The 16190-nt window shown below is 34.5% G+C and overlaps 2 protein-coding genes and 1 long non-coding RNA gene across 3 annotated transcripts; 1 reads left to right on the top strand and 2 right to left on the bottom strand.

The window, feature by feature from the left end:
• Positions 1-465: 465 nt before the first annotated feature.
• Positions 466-8947, bottom strand: Vps26 (vacuolar protein sorting 26). Its single transcript, XM_071593422.1, has 7 exons — positions 8793-8947; positions 8407-8550; positions 7596-7828; positions 5564-5728; positions 3755-3861; positions 2530-2741; positions 466-1442 (listed from the first exon to the last, which is right to left on the bottom strand). The coding sequence occupies exons 1-7, from the start codon at positions 8793-8795 to the stop codon at positions 1137-1139; spliced, it is 1170 nt and encodes a 389-aa protein (XP_071449523.1). The 5' UTR covers positions 8796-8947; the 3' UTR covers positions 466-1136.
• Positions 8948-9120: 173 nt separating this feature from the next.
• On the top strand, positions 9121-15319 carry snf (U1 small nuclear ribonucleoprotein A snf). Its single transcript, XM_071593423.1, has 6 exons — positions 9121-9180; positions 9384-9482; positions 9706-9878; positions 10487-10787; positions 14647-14755; positions 15160-15319. Exons 2-6 carry the CDS (start codon positions 9416-9418, stop codon positions 15317-15319), a joined length of 810 nt encoding a protein of 269 aa, XP_071449524.1. The 5' UTR covers positions 9121-9180; positions 9384-9415.
• On the bottom strand, positions 14980-16173 carry LOC139694921 (uncharacterized). Its single transcript, XR_011702248.1, has 2 exons — positions 15693-16173; positions 14980-15624 (listed from the first exon to the last, which is right to left on the bottom strand). It is a non-coding gene; the product is annotated as an uncharacterized lncRNA (long non-coding RNA).
• Positions 16174-16190: the final 17 nt, after the last annotated feature.

A 16190-nucleotide genomic window follows, 5' to 3' on the forward strand; every position in this document is an offset into this window, starting at 1 on the left:
ATATAACAAAGGAGGTAAGTGCCAATTTTAACATAGTTACCTACCTCAGAAGACCAATCTCAAACAAAGATTTTAAAAATAGTATCATGATTGAGTCCAAGTAGGCATTTTTTTTAAATACATCTCATAATTTATTCCAACTGGAATGGACTATCAAGAACCTTGGGCAACTTGAACCAGTCATTCAAGATGGAATGCCATAAGTAAACATGTTGACATACCCAAGAAGTCTGGTTCATTGTTCAAATTTCTACTGTTTAAGATTTCGGCCGTCAATCTGTGTAAAACAACAGATTAACTTTCAAATTTATTATTTGTTAAATGAACCCATTGTACTGGAACTAAAACAACAGAAATAACATCCAGCATGGATACAATCAATATTTCTCCTTCAAAGCTTAGTGACTAAGTTATAAAGGAGGTACCATAAACAGCTCACATATATATATATATATATATATATATATATATATATATATGCATTTATATATATTCATTAGGAGAGTATAATATAATTTTTGTTTACAAAACCATTTGGCCAAAAAATGCCAAACCCAACAATTACTTTTGTTAAGTTGCTTATCCCCATAAAAATTGGGGATTCAGTCAATTTAGATGTCTGCATATCTCCTCTTATCCACTTTATTCCAGTGCATTCACAAAGGATCGAGGCTTATCACATTATGTAACCAGCATAGAAACTTAAAATTGTCTGATATCTCTCTTACATTCATGAAAACAAGTAAACATCTGGACAAATTCACATCACATATTCTATGACAAAACCACTCCATCAAATAAGCCGGAAGAGATATTTTCAGCACCACCATTTTCTGAAGACAAAAGACGGACCACTAAAATTTGCGCACACCTCAACCATTGCCAGATGATCTTGACACAACTGGCTGAGAGAGCACTAATGAGTCAGAGATGGTATACCTCCTCTTATGTGATACAGATTCGATTAAGCATTCAGACAAACTTTTGCTAGCACTCATTAAATAACTCTCCTCCACGCATTGTTCCCAATGTAGTAGGTACTTGTGACATAAGCTCCCACACACTTTTTTTTATCCTCGTTATGCCCTCCACAATATTATTTTTTACACATGTACTGCAACTTACTTCCCTCTCACTTAATCACTGCCATGGATGCCCTTAACACCTCCAAAGCTGCCACCTCCATCCTCCCCACCACTTTCACTCCCCTCATCCTCACGCGTCATTGCATTCACATGCCTATGGCCTTCTCCATCTTCCCTCACTGCCGTCTGCTCTCCCCCTATGGGGCCATCCTCCCCCCCACCGGCACTTTGCCTGCCATCAGTGCTGTTGCTTCGATCCCCTATCGACACAGAGCCAAAGCGAGCCGTAAGATTCTGCTGCTGTTGCTGGATCCCTTTCCTTGGAGTCTTTTCCCCTTTTCTCCAAAGAGTTATCTCCTGGAAGAGAAAATAAGCAAAATGTGAATGAAACTGTTTTATTTAACCCGACTAGATATTAGATAATACAAACAAATAATTTATAGCACCCAATACCCTGATTATAAACAAAAATGAAAGAGGCAATAAGAACACAACTCATCATTTACTAGAAGCTCTTCACAATTTTAAAAATACGATCAAATTTAGGATTAAATCCCCATAAAAATTGGGGATTATTTTTTCCCTCAACAACGAAAAAATTGGCATCTAATGCATTCCATGAATTACAAATTGATGAACACAAATCGTCTCCCTTCATTTGGTACCAATTTCATAGATAAACTAATTTTGCCCAGCCAAATACATATTTGCTTACATGTGGTCATTTCCAAGACAGTACAGGAAAACTCATGAACACAGTATCACAAAAACTGGTAACTACATGCATACAATTACTATGGAATGGCAATAATTATGCATTTACTTCATTAATGCCAAGTTCCTGGCATTTAAATTGACAACATTATTTTATGAATTTCTATTTACCTAAAAATCGTACTAATGCACAGAATAAGTTGTGATAAAGCATGTATCACTATCAGCATCTGGTGAAACCATAAAATTATGAAATACTTATTCCAAGTTATTCTTGTGTTACATACCTCTGCACCCATATCTAATTTTGCACACCTTTCTCTCATTGATATAAGCATACAAGACAACATGATTCAGCACTGAGAGACCATTGACTAACCTATGTCCCTAACAAGAAAACTATCATTATGTCCAAGAACTCACATAAATCCATACTATGGGGCAAGATTAGGCGCAGGTATTAGTATTGGAATATTGCCCATTTTGCCACCATCTACTGCCTCATTAAGCAACATTAATTTCAGCTCAAGCCACTATCTAATAGTTAACCGATTACAATATTTTGCCACAAGACCAATATTTACAAAGTGGATCCAAATAACCTCAGCATACACTTTTTAATTTGCATGCATACATACATACACTCTCGTTCATTTCTGAAATTATAGAAATCACTGAGTTTTTCTGAATAATCTTAATTTGAAGAGTAATTGTCCACCCTTGTACTTACTTGCTGTTTAAAATACCTCCTGTCCTCTTCATCCATGAGTACTAGATTAAGAAAGTAACGCACAGAGAATTTCTTATTTATATCCCTCATTGTGGGGGTTAGGTCATAACCAGCCAAAAATACCCTTATTGGTATACTTTCTCCTCTAACTGGAGCTCCATCCATTATCTCGTACTTTGCTATGGTTTCATTTTCAGTATACATGTTTGGACCTGTTAAAAGTTTTCACATGATTAGAAATCACAAGTAAACAGTGAACAACAATAACAAATAACAATAATACTATGATCAAAATGACCAATTTGCTTTGTTAATTTAAATAAACATATAATGCAGTACTAGAAAATTTTACTTCACAAGAGGAAATAGAATTCTCATTCAGGGTTCTTAATGGAAGAGAAAAAGCAGATAGAAACAATTGAGGGTGGAACCCTATCAACCAGTTTTGGATAGCATCCTAGAAAATATTATATTATAAATTAATTTCACATAAGTCAGTGGAAAAGATTATTCTCATGGAATTAGATCTGCAAATTATCTATTTTTCTGAGAGATCTAGGGAAAACTATGCCTGACATTACTCTGATCTAGATATGAAATACAACTGGATCACTCTTATAAATAGAGAAAACAGGAGCATTTCTAAAATTGAAGAAGACTATTTGAATCAATAAAGCAAGAAAAAAATATTAGGACAACTCCTTGAAAAAGGTTTTCTTTCGTAATATAAAGGGGCAACAATTGATACTTGAACAGATCTTAACATAACAATACAAGCAGATATACTTTGAAACATGTCGTGGAAATGAAATTATGGCCACTCCAATGGGTAGTTTGCAGAAGGATTAAGAGGCAGTGGGATGATCAAGAGACAAAAGATGATGGATGACAACTGGAATCCGTTATTGCTTTGATGTCTGTGGCATTTCAGATAAAGAGGTATAAACAAAAAAGGAAAAGTATTTGCAGAGAAAATTAGTAGAAAATAAGCCCTTTTTTCCCTGCCCCTCCCACCTTTCCCCAAACATACCAACCAATTCGACATAGCATGGCAGCTACTAGCCCCATAAAATAGGAAAATAATAAAGCATACTAGTCACCTGAAAGTGACTGTCAAACTTTGGGCCATGGAAATAAATCTTAAAGACTAATATGGAATATAGGCATCAAATAATTACACCCTGATCACTGCAATGAAATTAATATAGATATGTTTTGACCATACCTGAACCTGTGGTTTCCCTTCGAATGATGGCAATTTCCATGTGTTTTATTTTGATTCGCACTAAGAGGAAATAGATTTTCCCAACTATCACATCCTTCAAATGATATCTGTAAAATAATTATAATAATATCAATTTTATGAATAGAAATATATTCCTCATAATACTTAACACTTCTCCTCAGTCTGAGAAGATCATGACTAACACAGTTCCAAGCGTAATGAGGTAGAAATCCATTATGATGAAAGAAGACACTTGGCTTTTCCACATAAACTAGTTTTAACACAACCTAGGGATGAACCAATGGCTTAAAGGGGGGGGGGGAAAGCTCCATTGTGGTGAGGGAAGGAAATGGAAAGGGAGAGGAAGGAAGGTCAGAGTGACAAAGAATAATTCTATCCATTAATGGCAAGGTGATTCGGTGGAGGATCAGAGCAAATGGATGAAGAAATATTATTTCTGAAGCATGTTTATATTCTTTCACTCTTGTCTCAATTCTTCTTCCCATTTGGCCTATGTAAACTCTGTCGCAGTCATCACAGCATAGTTTGTGCACTCCACTTTCGTGAAGGGAATTGACTCCATCTTTTGTACAACATAGAAGGTTGCTTAATTTAATCCTGTTGTAGAAAGTAAGTTTCACCTTGTCCTTCAGTAGGATTCTTTGTACTTTGATGAATGACTGCCAAGGAAAGGGAACTTCCGCCACTGAGGTAGTTCCTCTGAGGGACTGGAACAACAAATGGCAGACTTGGCTATACTTGATTGTTTTTTCATGTTTAGTCCGTCAATTAGACTTTCACTATAGCCACTACTCCGAGAAATATTTTTTACAGAGTGTTCATTCAGTATTCTCTCTTGAGACCAGGGGATCGAACATTCTCTATGTGACATACGTAGAATGGAAGGCAGCTCATTTTTTTAGAAAAATTATTTTTATTTAATTTAAGCTTCCCTTCTAGAGCTCTCCTCTCCTCCCTTTTATCCTTTGCTTTCTTCTCTTCTCCCTTCCCCTCTCCTTTATATGAGTTGCCCCACAATTATCATTTACCAGATGTTCCTCTGCACATAAACCCAAGTAATATAGAAACTATTTAAAGTAGAAAAGCAAAGTGCCTACTTCCAAAAGATCATGCATTTCATTGCTTTCCCATGAACAGCAAATCTTTCCAAAACATGGGCATGGCAATCCAGTGCAGTATTTAACTGCAAACTGGAGAGCCCAGGTTTGATTCCCAGGGATACCTCCAAGGAACCACAGCTGCACCCAGAAGTGTGATTTTTTTGGTACCAAATCTTCCTGTGAAACCATTGGCGGCACAGGGAAAGGATCTGGTCTCCCTGCCCTGATGTGTGAATTTCATACACCATTGGGCTTAGTACTCAATTATCTTTACCTTCACCTATCTTACCGACTTTCAGGTTGATTACTGTGGTTTAGGGCTATACAAAAGATTTATGTTGTGAAAAATCTGTTTTTATAACTTGAGGTTTACTACATATGAACTATTCCCAACCAAGAATAATAAACTGCACTCACAACTTACAATTTTCATTCTTCAAACATCCATACTTGTCAGATTATTGATACTTATTTAAAATTCATGACCAAAAATTTCTGAAGGTGTTACCAATAATAGTTTATTAAGTTGGTGCTTCAAATGGAGTGTTAAGATTCATTTCTTATTCTCTTTCTTAAAAATTTTTAATGATGAGGATTGAGTCTACTCCACATCTTTAAGATAGGTATTAACTTTGGGAGGAACTTAAAAGTGATGGTCATTTTGCAACTATTTACATCTTTAACTTACTTAGACTTGTTGTACTCAAATTCAATGTGAAGACATTCCTCAATTCCAACTTCCATCTTGATTGAGTTGTTCATATCTGGGTAAGATGACAATGTGTGGACAATTAGGTCAACCTCTCTCACAACATCTGATAACCTCCTCACAATGGTGACCCTCAAGAAATATCTATAGAAAAAAATGGATAAGGAACAAATATATATTTATTTATATGATGAGTTTTTATACAAAAAACTGAATTGTACAGCCAAGGCCTAAGGCTTAATCTGTGAATTCAATAATTTGCACACGAAAATTTGGATTCTTCAAAAAATCCATCCATGGAATCAGTCTATAGTAATGCTTGTGCAATTAGAGGAAGTGAAACGAATACACAATAATATGACAAGAGACGAGAGAGAGAGATGGACAAAATTGCTCTTATCTTTTAAAAGCCAGGTATATATTATATTTAAATAGAAATGTTGCTACTGCTGCAAACAAAACCAATACTCTTTGACAAAGTTCTTCAATTTTCTACCCTTGATTTTGAATTTTTAAAAGTTAATAATTTCAATAGCAACTTCATATTAATACAGAAATGGGTAGAGCAATAAAAATCATAAAATGCATTATGGGTACAATTAAGATCATGAATATTTATCAGACACTATTATATATATCTTTATGATACTTGTCACTTCCTATTTCAAGATGCAATGTGAGGATCATCAATATCAATTACTTCAATGTCAATAAGGGTTTTGCTAAAAATGAAACCAAGAGGAAATTTAAGAATATATTAACTTGTCTGGTAATAATATAGATTGTGATATAGATAATAATTGTGATTGAAAGTCAACTTTTAACAATTCCCATGGTGTTGCATAAAAGAAATCATGACTGATGAACGCTTGACCTAATTATGTTGCAATAGTCTCGTATATGTGTGATGTGTACTTAAAAATAGATTTGTCTGATATCAGTTTTATGCTTTCTCATATTTGATCATTCAAGGCTAAATAAGGTATTACTGTCATTAATTTTTAGCAAATATTCTACTATTGCCACAATTTGTTGTCCTAATATTTTATTCATAAAATACTGAATATTTTACGAAAATGAGCTGTTGCCATTAACAGAAGTATGTATTGTTCTTGATAAAGCTATTTTGGAGAAACTGTCATTTGTTCAGTAAAATGTAAAGGATATATTTCTTATGTTTTTCTGAAACTCATTCCTCTCTCATTTGGATTTATTCCAATTTGGCTCCATTCATATTAAAGAGTGTTCATAAAATGCATGAAGCCAATCTTGACTCTTGAGTAGTTTCTCTATAATGATAATAAATAACAACAGCCTGTGAATGTCACTATGACCTTTTTATTTTCATGCCCCTGATTGCAACATTTTTAAATTTTCAGTTGACAACAACATTTCAATAACTCAAGTTACCAAAATAAAACAGTTATCATGAATCATTCATAGAGTTGTTTCTATCCTTTATTCCAGATCATTGTGTTTATATAAATAAAAAAGTAACACTTATCCCAAACAAAAAATAACAGCACATTAATTAAGTCATTGACCTTAGCTAAACATGCTTTAATTATACCAATGGGACTCCAATAATTGGCCAATGCAGTAAGGGCCAAAGATTAAAAAACTTAAGCAAGAAAAGAACTTTCGAAAAACCACTAAAAGAAATAATTGTCCTATAGAGGCATGTGACATTACAACCCCCAAGTAAATGATATCATAGGACTGTAAACTTAAGATCACCGAAACCCAAGGCAGGCCGATTTCTCACTTTCAATACAACACAAAAACTTGCATTAGAATTAAAAAGAACGCCATGATTTTTCAAGTACCAGTAAAATAGTGGGGAAAGCATTATTAGCATCCAAAGTAATTCTAATTAATGAAACCCAACTTGCATTTACAAAAACGATATTATCTTATCTGAGGCTGTTTCTTGGCCAATTAGCAGCAGTAATTACTCTTGTTTTATTTTTTAAATAATAATTAAGAAACCAGAAAAAAATATATTACTCACCGTAGTCTCACATTAGAACCTGTGTAAGACTCGAATGGTTTTTCTACATTAAGGAACTCAAAAGGATATGATACATGATTTGAAAGCTCGCCAGGGCGAGCAAGCTCTTTAACCAAGGATGTGAATTCATGGTGATTTCCCCGATCATAATAGAGTTCTATTTGGCCGATGAATTCAATTTTGATGCCTTGATGTTCCAATCGAGAGCCATTTTTTTTAAGGGTCACATTAACCTGCCAAAGAAGAATATTAAAGGGTTCACAGTCAATATTAAAAAATATTGCAAACAATTCAAATAGTAAACACGGCAATTATGATGTTCAACCACATTATACACAAATTCTTACCAACTAGGCGCGTAACCATAAACATTGGCAAATATGAAAATAATAAATATATACTTTCAAAAATATGGCATGAACAGGCACTACACAGTGTCAGAAAAATATAATAATGGCAACAGTGTATAGCAAATTTTTTTTTAGGTTTTAACATGGGAAAAAATATATTCTGCTGCACTGTATCGAATAATTATGTAACCTACAATCATGGTGGCTCCCTATGGCCACTTTGGGGCGAAAATGTAAAGTGACCGTGCAGAGATTGGAAATGGCTTCTACATTAATAGATACACAACGGAATATGCTGCATATGCTTTAGTTTAAATTTTGATAGACCAACGCAAAGGTCAACAGAAACGCTTTGTAGCATTGCTTGATTTATGGACAGTTATGGAAATTACTATAAACTATGGAGAAATTATAATAGCGATAACCCATCAATACTGCAATTGTTGCAAGGCATGTCTCACCTTCCCAGACACTGTTTCTCCATCATAATAGAGAAGATGCCGCTCCTTCTTCCCATCCTCGGATTTTATTTCTGCCATTTTTCTATTTTCCGTGCCATCGAGAACAATGTCTATTTCGGCCCCTTGGCCAAAGCCGAAAAAACTCTGGAAATTTAAAAAAATAACATTTCACTATCCGTCACCACTAGTAAGATTCAGTCACCAAATGACACCTGCTCTGACTTGTACAAACAAGGGTGGAAATATAAAAAACAGAAACAATCATCCATTAAAGGAACGTCATTCTGATATGATGATATATGTACGTTCGCTACAATTAGCGGGTTAGTATTTCGGTGTAGAACAAGGCGAAACTGTAAAATACGAAATAAGAAAAAACCACTCACCATTATTGCAACTGGACTTGGATTTTTTCCTGTCCGCGTGAATGTAAATGCAATACACAATCGAATAGTAACAACGTTTAGGTTATTACACAGACAGAACTTCCACCCCTATCATTTTCCAATAGGCATCTGACCTCGTCTGACAATATGGCTTGCACTCTCGAACCCAGTAACCATTATGATATATTCACATTAATTTTTGCATTGAGCATTTTTTAAGATAATTATTAAGTATGCAGAATCTTGAAAATTATTTTCATACATATTTACTGTTTTTAGAATTTTTTTGCGCGATTATTTAATTTGAATCTTTTTACACTGCCATTATCGAAACAGTGGCATTAGTTTTTGGACGCGGTAGATTATTTTGGTGAGGTCCGTGTATAAGGTAATTTATTGTATTTTTTTACAACATATTTGTGATGCTTTATGTAAAGTGATGTTCTTTTAATGGTCACAATTACACTGTTTAGCGTATGCACTGTTTCTCGGATTGTTTATCATAAATACTACCGGCGCGTGGTATCGTTTTAGTATGTTTAGATCAGAAATAAGGCGTTTCATCTGATAAATATTGTTTCTTTTTCTTAGAAATTTATATTAGATTGGAGCGTTAAAATATAATGATGGATATTCGCCCGAATAATACAATTTACATCAACAATCTCAACGAAAAGGTGAAGAAAGATGGTATGTACAAATCTTTATTTATTTCAAGTGCTCTTTTGTTTTCAGCCCTTTTATTTATTGAATATATTCTCGGCTTGATGAGTTTGCTTCCAATTTTAAAGCATTGTTTAATATTATTGACTGATACAGGTTTCTTTGAGTATTGATTAATGCATCCTATTGTACGTTAAATAACTGACCTTCTATTGCATAAAATTTATTCCATGTTTTTTGCGTTTTGTAGAACTGAAGAAGTCACTCTATGCCATTTTCTCTCAATTCGGTCAAATTTTGGATATTGTTGCCGCAAAGACGTTAAAGATGAGAGGACAAGCTTTTGTAATTTTCAAGGAAATCACCAGTTCAACCAACGCGCTCCGGTCTATGCAAGGGTTCCCGTTCTATGATAAACCGATGGTAAGGCTATTTAATGGTAGTTAGTGCACCCACCTAAGGTCTAAGAAAAGTATTAAATGACGAAATAAATTAATTAATTCCATGTTCAGCGTAGCCACCCATACACACGTTTGAATTTTATGCTCTCACTACAGCTAAGTTTACACCTATAGATACTTAGTTTCTAGCTGATTAAATGCTATATCTTCTGCACTTTGACTGATGTTTACCATTTTTGAGAATGCTAAACACCTATTTTTTGTCATTTTCCCTGACATTTTAACTAATCCTGTCTCTATATACATGTTCCTGAATGAATTGAATCAGTTCGGACGTGACTGTGTTCATGGCTTGGGTATTTTTTCTATCCATGTGTATAGCACACGATAGTAGTACATTTTATGTGTCATTTTTTGTAGTTTTACTTTATATATATCCCATGATGATTTATCCTTGCTCGCAAATTCTACCTAGAGTAGATGCCGACAATATGATATGTGGCCAAACCAAGTGTTGCCTGAGGCATACTTGGGTATCTGAGGATATGTGGAATTAGGAATTAATTGTTGAACAAACAAATGAATATTTCTGAGTGCATTATTATAATGAAGTTCAACAATTTTTATCAGCGAATACAGTACTGCAAGTCAGATTCGGACATCATAGCCAAAATGAAAGGAACATTTCAAGAGCGTCCGAAGAGGAGACGTCCAGTAATAATTCCTGCAGGAGATGAAGCTGCCACAAATGGTACACCGACGCCTGGTGACACAAAGAAGGCAAAGAGGAAAGCTGCGAAGGAACAGGCTAGACAACAGCTTCAGCTGCAAGGGGCCGCCAATGCAGCAGCTGGAGCTTCCCCTGCTGCTGGTACAGGTCCATCTTCACTAATGGGTCCAGGCTTTGGTCAAGGTGTTCCTGTTCAACCTGGTAAGCTGTTAGGCAAATAAAATATGCTTAATAATCATTCAGATTTCTTTCCCTTATTTTTAGTGGTCATATTTCACTGTGAAGATTCATTGGTGAAATCCATAAACTTTTTAATTGCTAAAACCGTAACTGACTGAAGTGGTTGACATTACATCCATTATTACCTATTTTATCGTCACATTGAATACAGTTTTGAAATAGTGGAAGTCTGTTCCATCATGTTCAAATGGGTCTTAAGAGTCCTATTGGTAGGGACAATAATAATTACTCCCAGTAGAGTTTTTGAGGCAATGGGTAACCCTATCAAAATTCGAAGTGTAGGCCCCTATGTTTGTCTTATGCACAATTCTTGCATAACCGAGTAATAGGCCACAGTAATAAGGAAGACCCAGGAGAGGTCGGGAATAGGGTAGGAAAATGGAATGTTAGAATGATGATAAGAGTAAGGAAGATAGAGGAATAACAAGAAATGTGTGGAAAAAGGACAGAAATTTATATATACTATTATTAGGTTGGTGTCAATTGAGATGGAGATTATTGAAATAATAGTTGAAAATTTGAGAAATTTTAGTGGATCAATTATTTAATGTCTGTGGACAGGACAATTGGACTAAATTGAAAGCTTTGCAGTGAGAAGGGAATTGATGAATGGAACATTAATTAAAGCTACAAGGAAAATATTTTTAAAGGAAGTAAGTAAAGGATAATAGAGCTATACGATTATGAATCATAGGAATAAGGGAAGAGAATAAGACTATATTTGAGTCTTTTGAGTTGTGGATATGTAGAAAGTGGTTGGGTAGAGAGGAAGGAAAATGATGAAGTTTCAAATAAGGTGAACTCCAAATGAGGCAGAAAAGTGAGAAAAGGAAATATTGAGAGGTAATGGAATGCTTAAGGCTAGAATGAAGAATGTTGGATGAGTGAGGTAGATGGAGGAAGAGAATAGGCTTTTGGATGACATGAAAATGGGTAGATTGAAATATGTGGTTTTTTTGAAAATGTAGTTTTTTCTTGGCATTTATCAAAGTAATATACTCTCACATAGATTTTCTCAAATATGCAAACCATCAATCAAATTCTGATTTTGTTTGTGTTACCCATAGACTATTTACTCTACATAGTTACTATTGGATGATATTTACGCCTAATTTTCGATGTTATTGTTATTATTAGTGTCTTAAGTTGCAACTTTTCTGGAGTCTGTGGATTGTGTTGTCCCCTAATCAAACAACCCATGACAGTTTCAGGCTTAACTGGGTGGAATTGTTTCATGATGAAGTTAGAGAATGGTTTAATATTTTTCATGACCATGGTTTCAATGGTGCACATCATTATCAGGGGACATATCGCTTGTTTCTGCGAATCATTATCAGGTGGTTTGTCACCTGATTATGATGTGCAGTATTGAAACCATGATCGTGCAATATATTAAACCTTTTAATAGGGAATAGCCAAGTTTTTTTTTCTCTACCTGCATCAAACAACCCAGTTATTCTGAAAATTTCACCCAAGTACATCTGTGGAGAGCTTTTTTCTGTGGGTATTTTGATAACTGTATTAGTTGCTATCCAAAAAGAAAGAGCATTAACATGGATTATGATCAATGATAGTTTCATGTAAAAAGTAATTAAAATGTTAGTTTCTTCGACTAGTGCTTAACAGATTATTGTAATATTTGAATGTTAGTGAAAACAATTTTCTATCTTTTCTCCTCCCTTTGGAGATGTGGCTCTTTAGCCTTAAATGTTTTCAAATATTACATAGTAAGTGGAGAAGTAAAATCTGGACTCGCATATGGTTGAAATTTGTTGATATGTTTTTCAATTTAAGACTTTAAGTGGTCAGTTGATTTTAAATCTATTTAATTAAATGAGATGAGAGGTGCATGTCACTTCTCACAGATATTGATGAAATATAATCGACTTATTGGTTTTTATAAGTAATGGTGCTACTTTCTCTCTGATTTTTAAAACTCCCTAGCTGTGGTGAATTAAGGTGACCTTAATTGTTATAAACATACCTGATATTGACATTGTCAGTAAAGGTGAATTATTCTTCATATAATGCCAATGATAAGTTTCCATGTGCATCCAGAGGTACTGAATAATTCCTGAGATTTGTTTCAGGTCTTAAGTTAGTTCTCTTATATTCTTGATTTCACCCACTATTATTTTGGGCTTCTAATATGTACTTCATTGTGATAATTGGAGTTGACCATGGTCATCTCAATTTTGTAAGGACTGGAGAATCAAAAAACTGACCATTCTTCTAAGACCTAAAAACAGTGTACCTAGTTGATTGAGCTGTTTGTTACTTCGTTCAAAATGTTTTCAATAATTTCAATCACGTGAGAAGTTAAGCATTTTTAATCTTTTCACTGTGGCTGTCTCTGGAAACCTACACACATTCAGTGAATAGGTAGGGTATCATGTCTCCGTAGCCTTAATTATTCCTGAAATAATTGGAAATAATGGAAAAATCTATAAAATATGGAAATTATGAAAATATCTATATTCACTCTTTTATGTAATGAAAATTTTTATTAATGTATTTTGATGGACATGATTTCAATAAAATTTCAAAGTGTGATAGCGCACCACAGGGAGAATGAAAAGGTACATTCGCAGCAGTGAAACAGTTAATATTACTACTGAAACTTCTTTGACTGGATCACGTGTCATGGATGTACAAAGAAAGATTTACCTGGCATGAGTGCTTAATTCTCTCTGCTGTACTGCAATGCATACGACAGATTATTAGGAGATAAATGAAACAGTTTCTGGTGTCACTTGGTGGAAATTCTTCATATTGAAATTAAATTTAAAATACTTCGCCTTTCCACATAAACCACTTTTATTACAACCTAGGTTTCGTTATGGTATAACATCATCATCATATCAGACCTGATGATGTTATACCATAACGAAACCTAGGTCGTAATAAAAGTGGTTCATGTGGAAAGGCGAAGTATTTTAAATTTAATTTCAATTTGGAGATAATTTAAAAATAATCTATAAATGATATCAATTGCTTGATATTTAGTGTGGCTTGTCAGTTGCCCATCTGTAGTTAAGGTGATTGTGGACCTTCATTCTAAGTTATCATATGGATGATTGCAAATTAAATGCTTAATCCTTCAAACTGATAGGCCTTTCAGTTAAGGTGAATGAATGAATTTCTATTCATCTTCGGCTTTCTGAATCACAGAGAGAACTCAGTGCAATGTGTTACAACCTTAACACAGTAGGAGTTTGTATGATATTGATTTCGAACTAATTGATGGCAAAATGGTTTTGTTATCCTGAACTGCTAAAGACATAATCCGGAAGAAGACTAAAATAGCCTGGAAAGGCTAACTTTACTCAACAATTATTATTGTTGTGTCTATATTAATACTTGGTTATTCTGTCTAGTACAAAATATTGACTATGTGCAATTTTAATGTATAACCCTAATATATTCTATGATTATCATGCTACTGCTGAATTGCACCCACCCATCTTTCCTCCTTGTCAATACCAGATCTAATCTTAGTGTCGCGATTTTTCTATCACATCGTCGTATCTGCCAAATAAATGCCAGTATTATGATGGAAAAATATGAACTGTATCTATGGAGATAGTTCATATTTTCATACAGATGTAGATATGTCACCTCTAAATCTTTGTGAAATTTATATCACAATTGGAATGAGGTAGATTGAAATGGTTTATGTATATTCTGTCACTTTAAACTCTACTAGTGACTGTTCTGATGTTTGTTAATATCTTTTTAAAATTTCACCACTCACTTTCCATCCCAGTTAGAAAAGAGTAGTAAAATAATTATTTTAATCAACTTTTAATATTTTTTAAAGGTCCAGGAGGGATGTCAGCAGTGCCCGAACAGCCACCAAATCAAATTTTGTTTTTGACAAATCTACCTGATGAAACTAATGAGATTATGCTGTCTATGTTATTTAACCAGTAAGTATTAAATTTCTAAATCGCCGTGGATGTCCATTTTACTATTTTATGAGCACTGTGGTGGAGTAAATAACCCATTTATTTCCTGTGCATTTATTTCAATGTCGTATATGGTCTGATTCGTTTCTATGCATCACAAAGTGCAAGGATATGTAAAAATGTGAAATTACCCAGCATTAATTTGAGTGGGCAGGTTGGCGTAAATTAGTAGAGATTCAGGGAACTCAAATTCCAAAAATGGTTTAATTGGAAAATGTCACTGTATTATATAAGTTTTACATTGAGACATTTCGACCCTTAAACATTGTAAAATGGAGGAAACCGTAACTGAAATACCCAACTCATTAGTGATATATATCATGTAACCAATTGATATCTCTAATCACAACATTTTTTGTCTTCAGGTTTCCTGGCTTCAAAGAAGTTCGGCTAGTCCCAAATCGCCATGATATTGCGTTCGTGGAGTTTGAAAATGAAATGCAGTCAGCAGCAGCCAAGGACGCCTTACAAGGATTTAAAATTACACCTTCGCATGCAATGAAGATATCATTTGCGAAAAAATGAACTCCTCACGTGAAGAACATTAGTTTTGTGTACATTCTGTGCAGTTTACTGAATGGCCCAATCGGCCATGAAAGGATTTATATGAGATAATGAACTTGACTGTGACGGACATTATAGCAGTCACAAATAATGGTTTTTTTCCGTACCAGATTTATGGAAACCTCATTTTATGTTTAAAGGAATTACAAATGATAATTTTGTGTTAAAGAGTTATTTATTTTCCATATAAAATTAAACTGTCCAATCTTGAGTAGAAAAAATATCCGATGCACTTCCTTTTGACATTATGTGAGAACTTCACCAACCTGGAAATTATTAATTACATAAGACGAGGAAAATGAAAACTGGCAAATCAGAGATATCATTAACATACACGTCATCGAAGGGGCTGCAGGTATGCTCTGTTTCGGGCGTAGCGGCCAAGGCATGACAGTATTCCAATTATGCCGATGCATAATCCAATTATAAGAGCCAAAGCGTCGCCAAAATCCATTCCTCGTCCCTCAGCATGCACAACGGGTATTGCCAGTGCAAGAGCGGCAATCGCTGTCTTCATCATTGCGGATTTCAGGCAGTTCAGACCATGAATTCTGATCACATAATGTTGTCAGCGTGGTTGTCAAATTTAATGCAGTTACGTAACGTCTGATTCAATTTATAATAATTAGGATACTAACAGTTACGACTCGTGTTTTAGATCAATTATCAGCATATTAAGCGTCCACTTCAGTTCTCTGAGGTCACATCAGTCATGTGCGAACAAGTCTGGTCAAACCAGTAAGATTGCATATTTTCTAGAAGCAAGGCCACTTGAATAACCAGTCGTCGAGCAGGGCAAGCCATCAGCGCTATCAACGAAGACCCAAGGGAA

This window comes from Hetaerina americana, unplaced genomic scaffold, assembly GCF_022747635.1.
Source record: "Hetaerina americana unplaced genomic scaffold, ioHetAmer1.1.p SCAF_6, whole genome shotgun sequence".
Taxonomy (NCBI): Eukaryota; Metazoa; Arthropoda; class Insecta; order Odonata; family Calopterygidae; genus Hetaerina; species Hetaerina americana.

Coding starts and splice junctions, on each gene's coding strand:
- Vps26 (XM_071593422.1), bottom strand. Junction 5,729..7,595: donor GGTTCTAATGTGAGACTACG/GTGAGTAATATA, acceptor TTTTTTCTATAG/ATATTTCTTGAGGGTCACCA. Junction 3,862..5,563: donor TTTGAGTACAACAAGTCTAA/GTAAGTTAAAGA, acceptor ATTATTTTACAG/ATATCATTTGAAGGATGTGA.
- snf (XM_071593423.1), top strand. CDS start 9,416: ATGATGGATATTCGCCCGAATAATACAATTTACATCAACAATCTCAAC. Junction 9,483..9,705: donor CGAAAAGGTGAAGAAAGATG/GTATGTACAAAT, acceptor TGCGTTTTGTAG/AACTGAAGAAGTCACTCTAT. Junction 10,788..14,646: donor AGGTGTTCCTGTTCAACCTG/GTAAGCTGTTAG, acceptor TATTTTTTAAAG/GTCCAGGAGGGATGTCAGCA.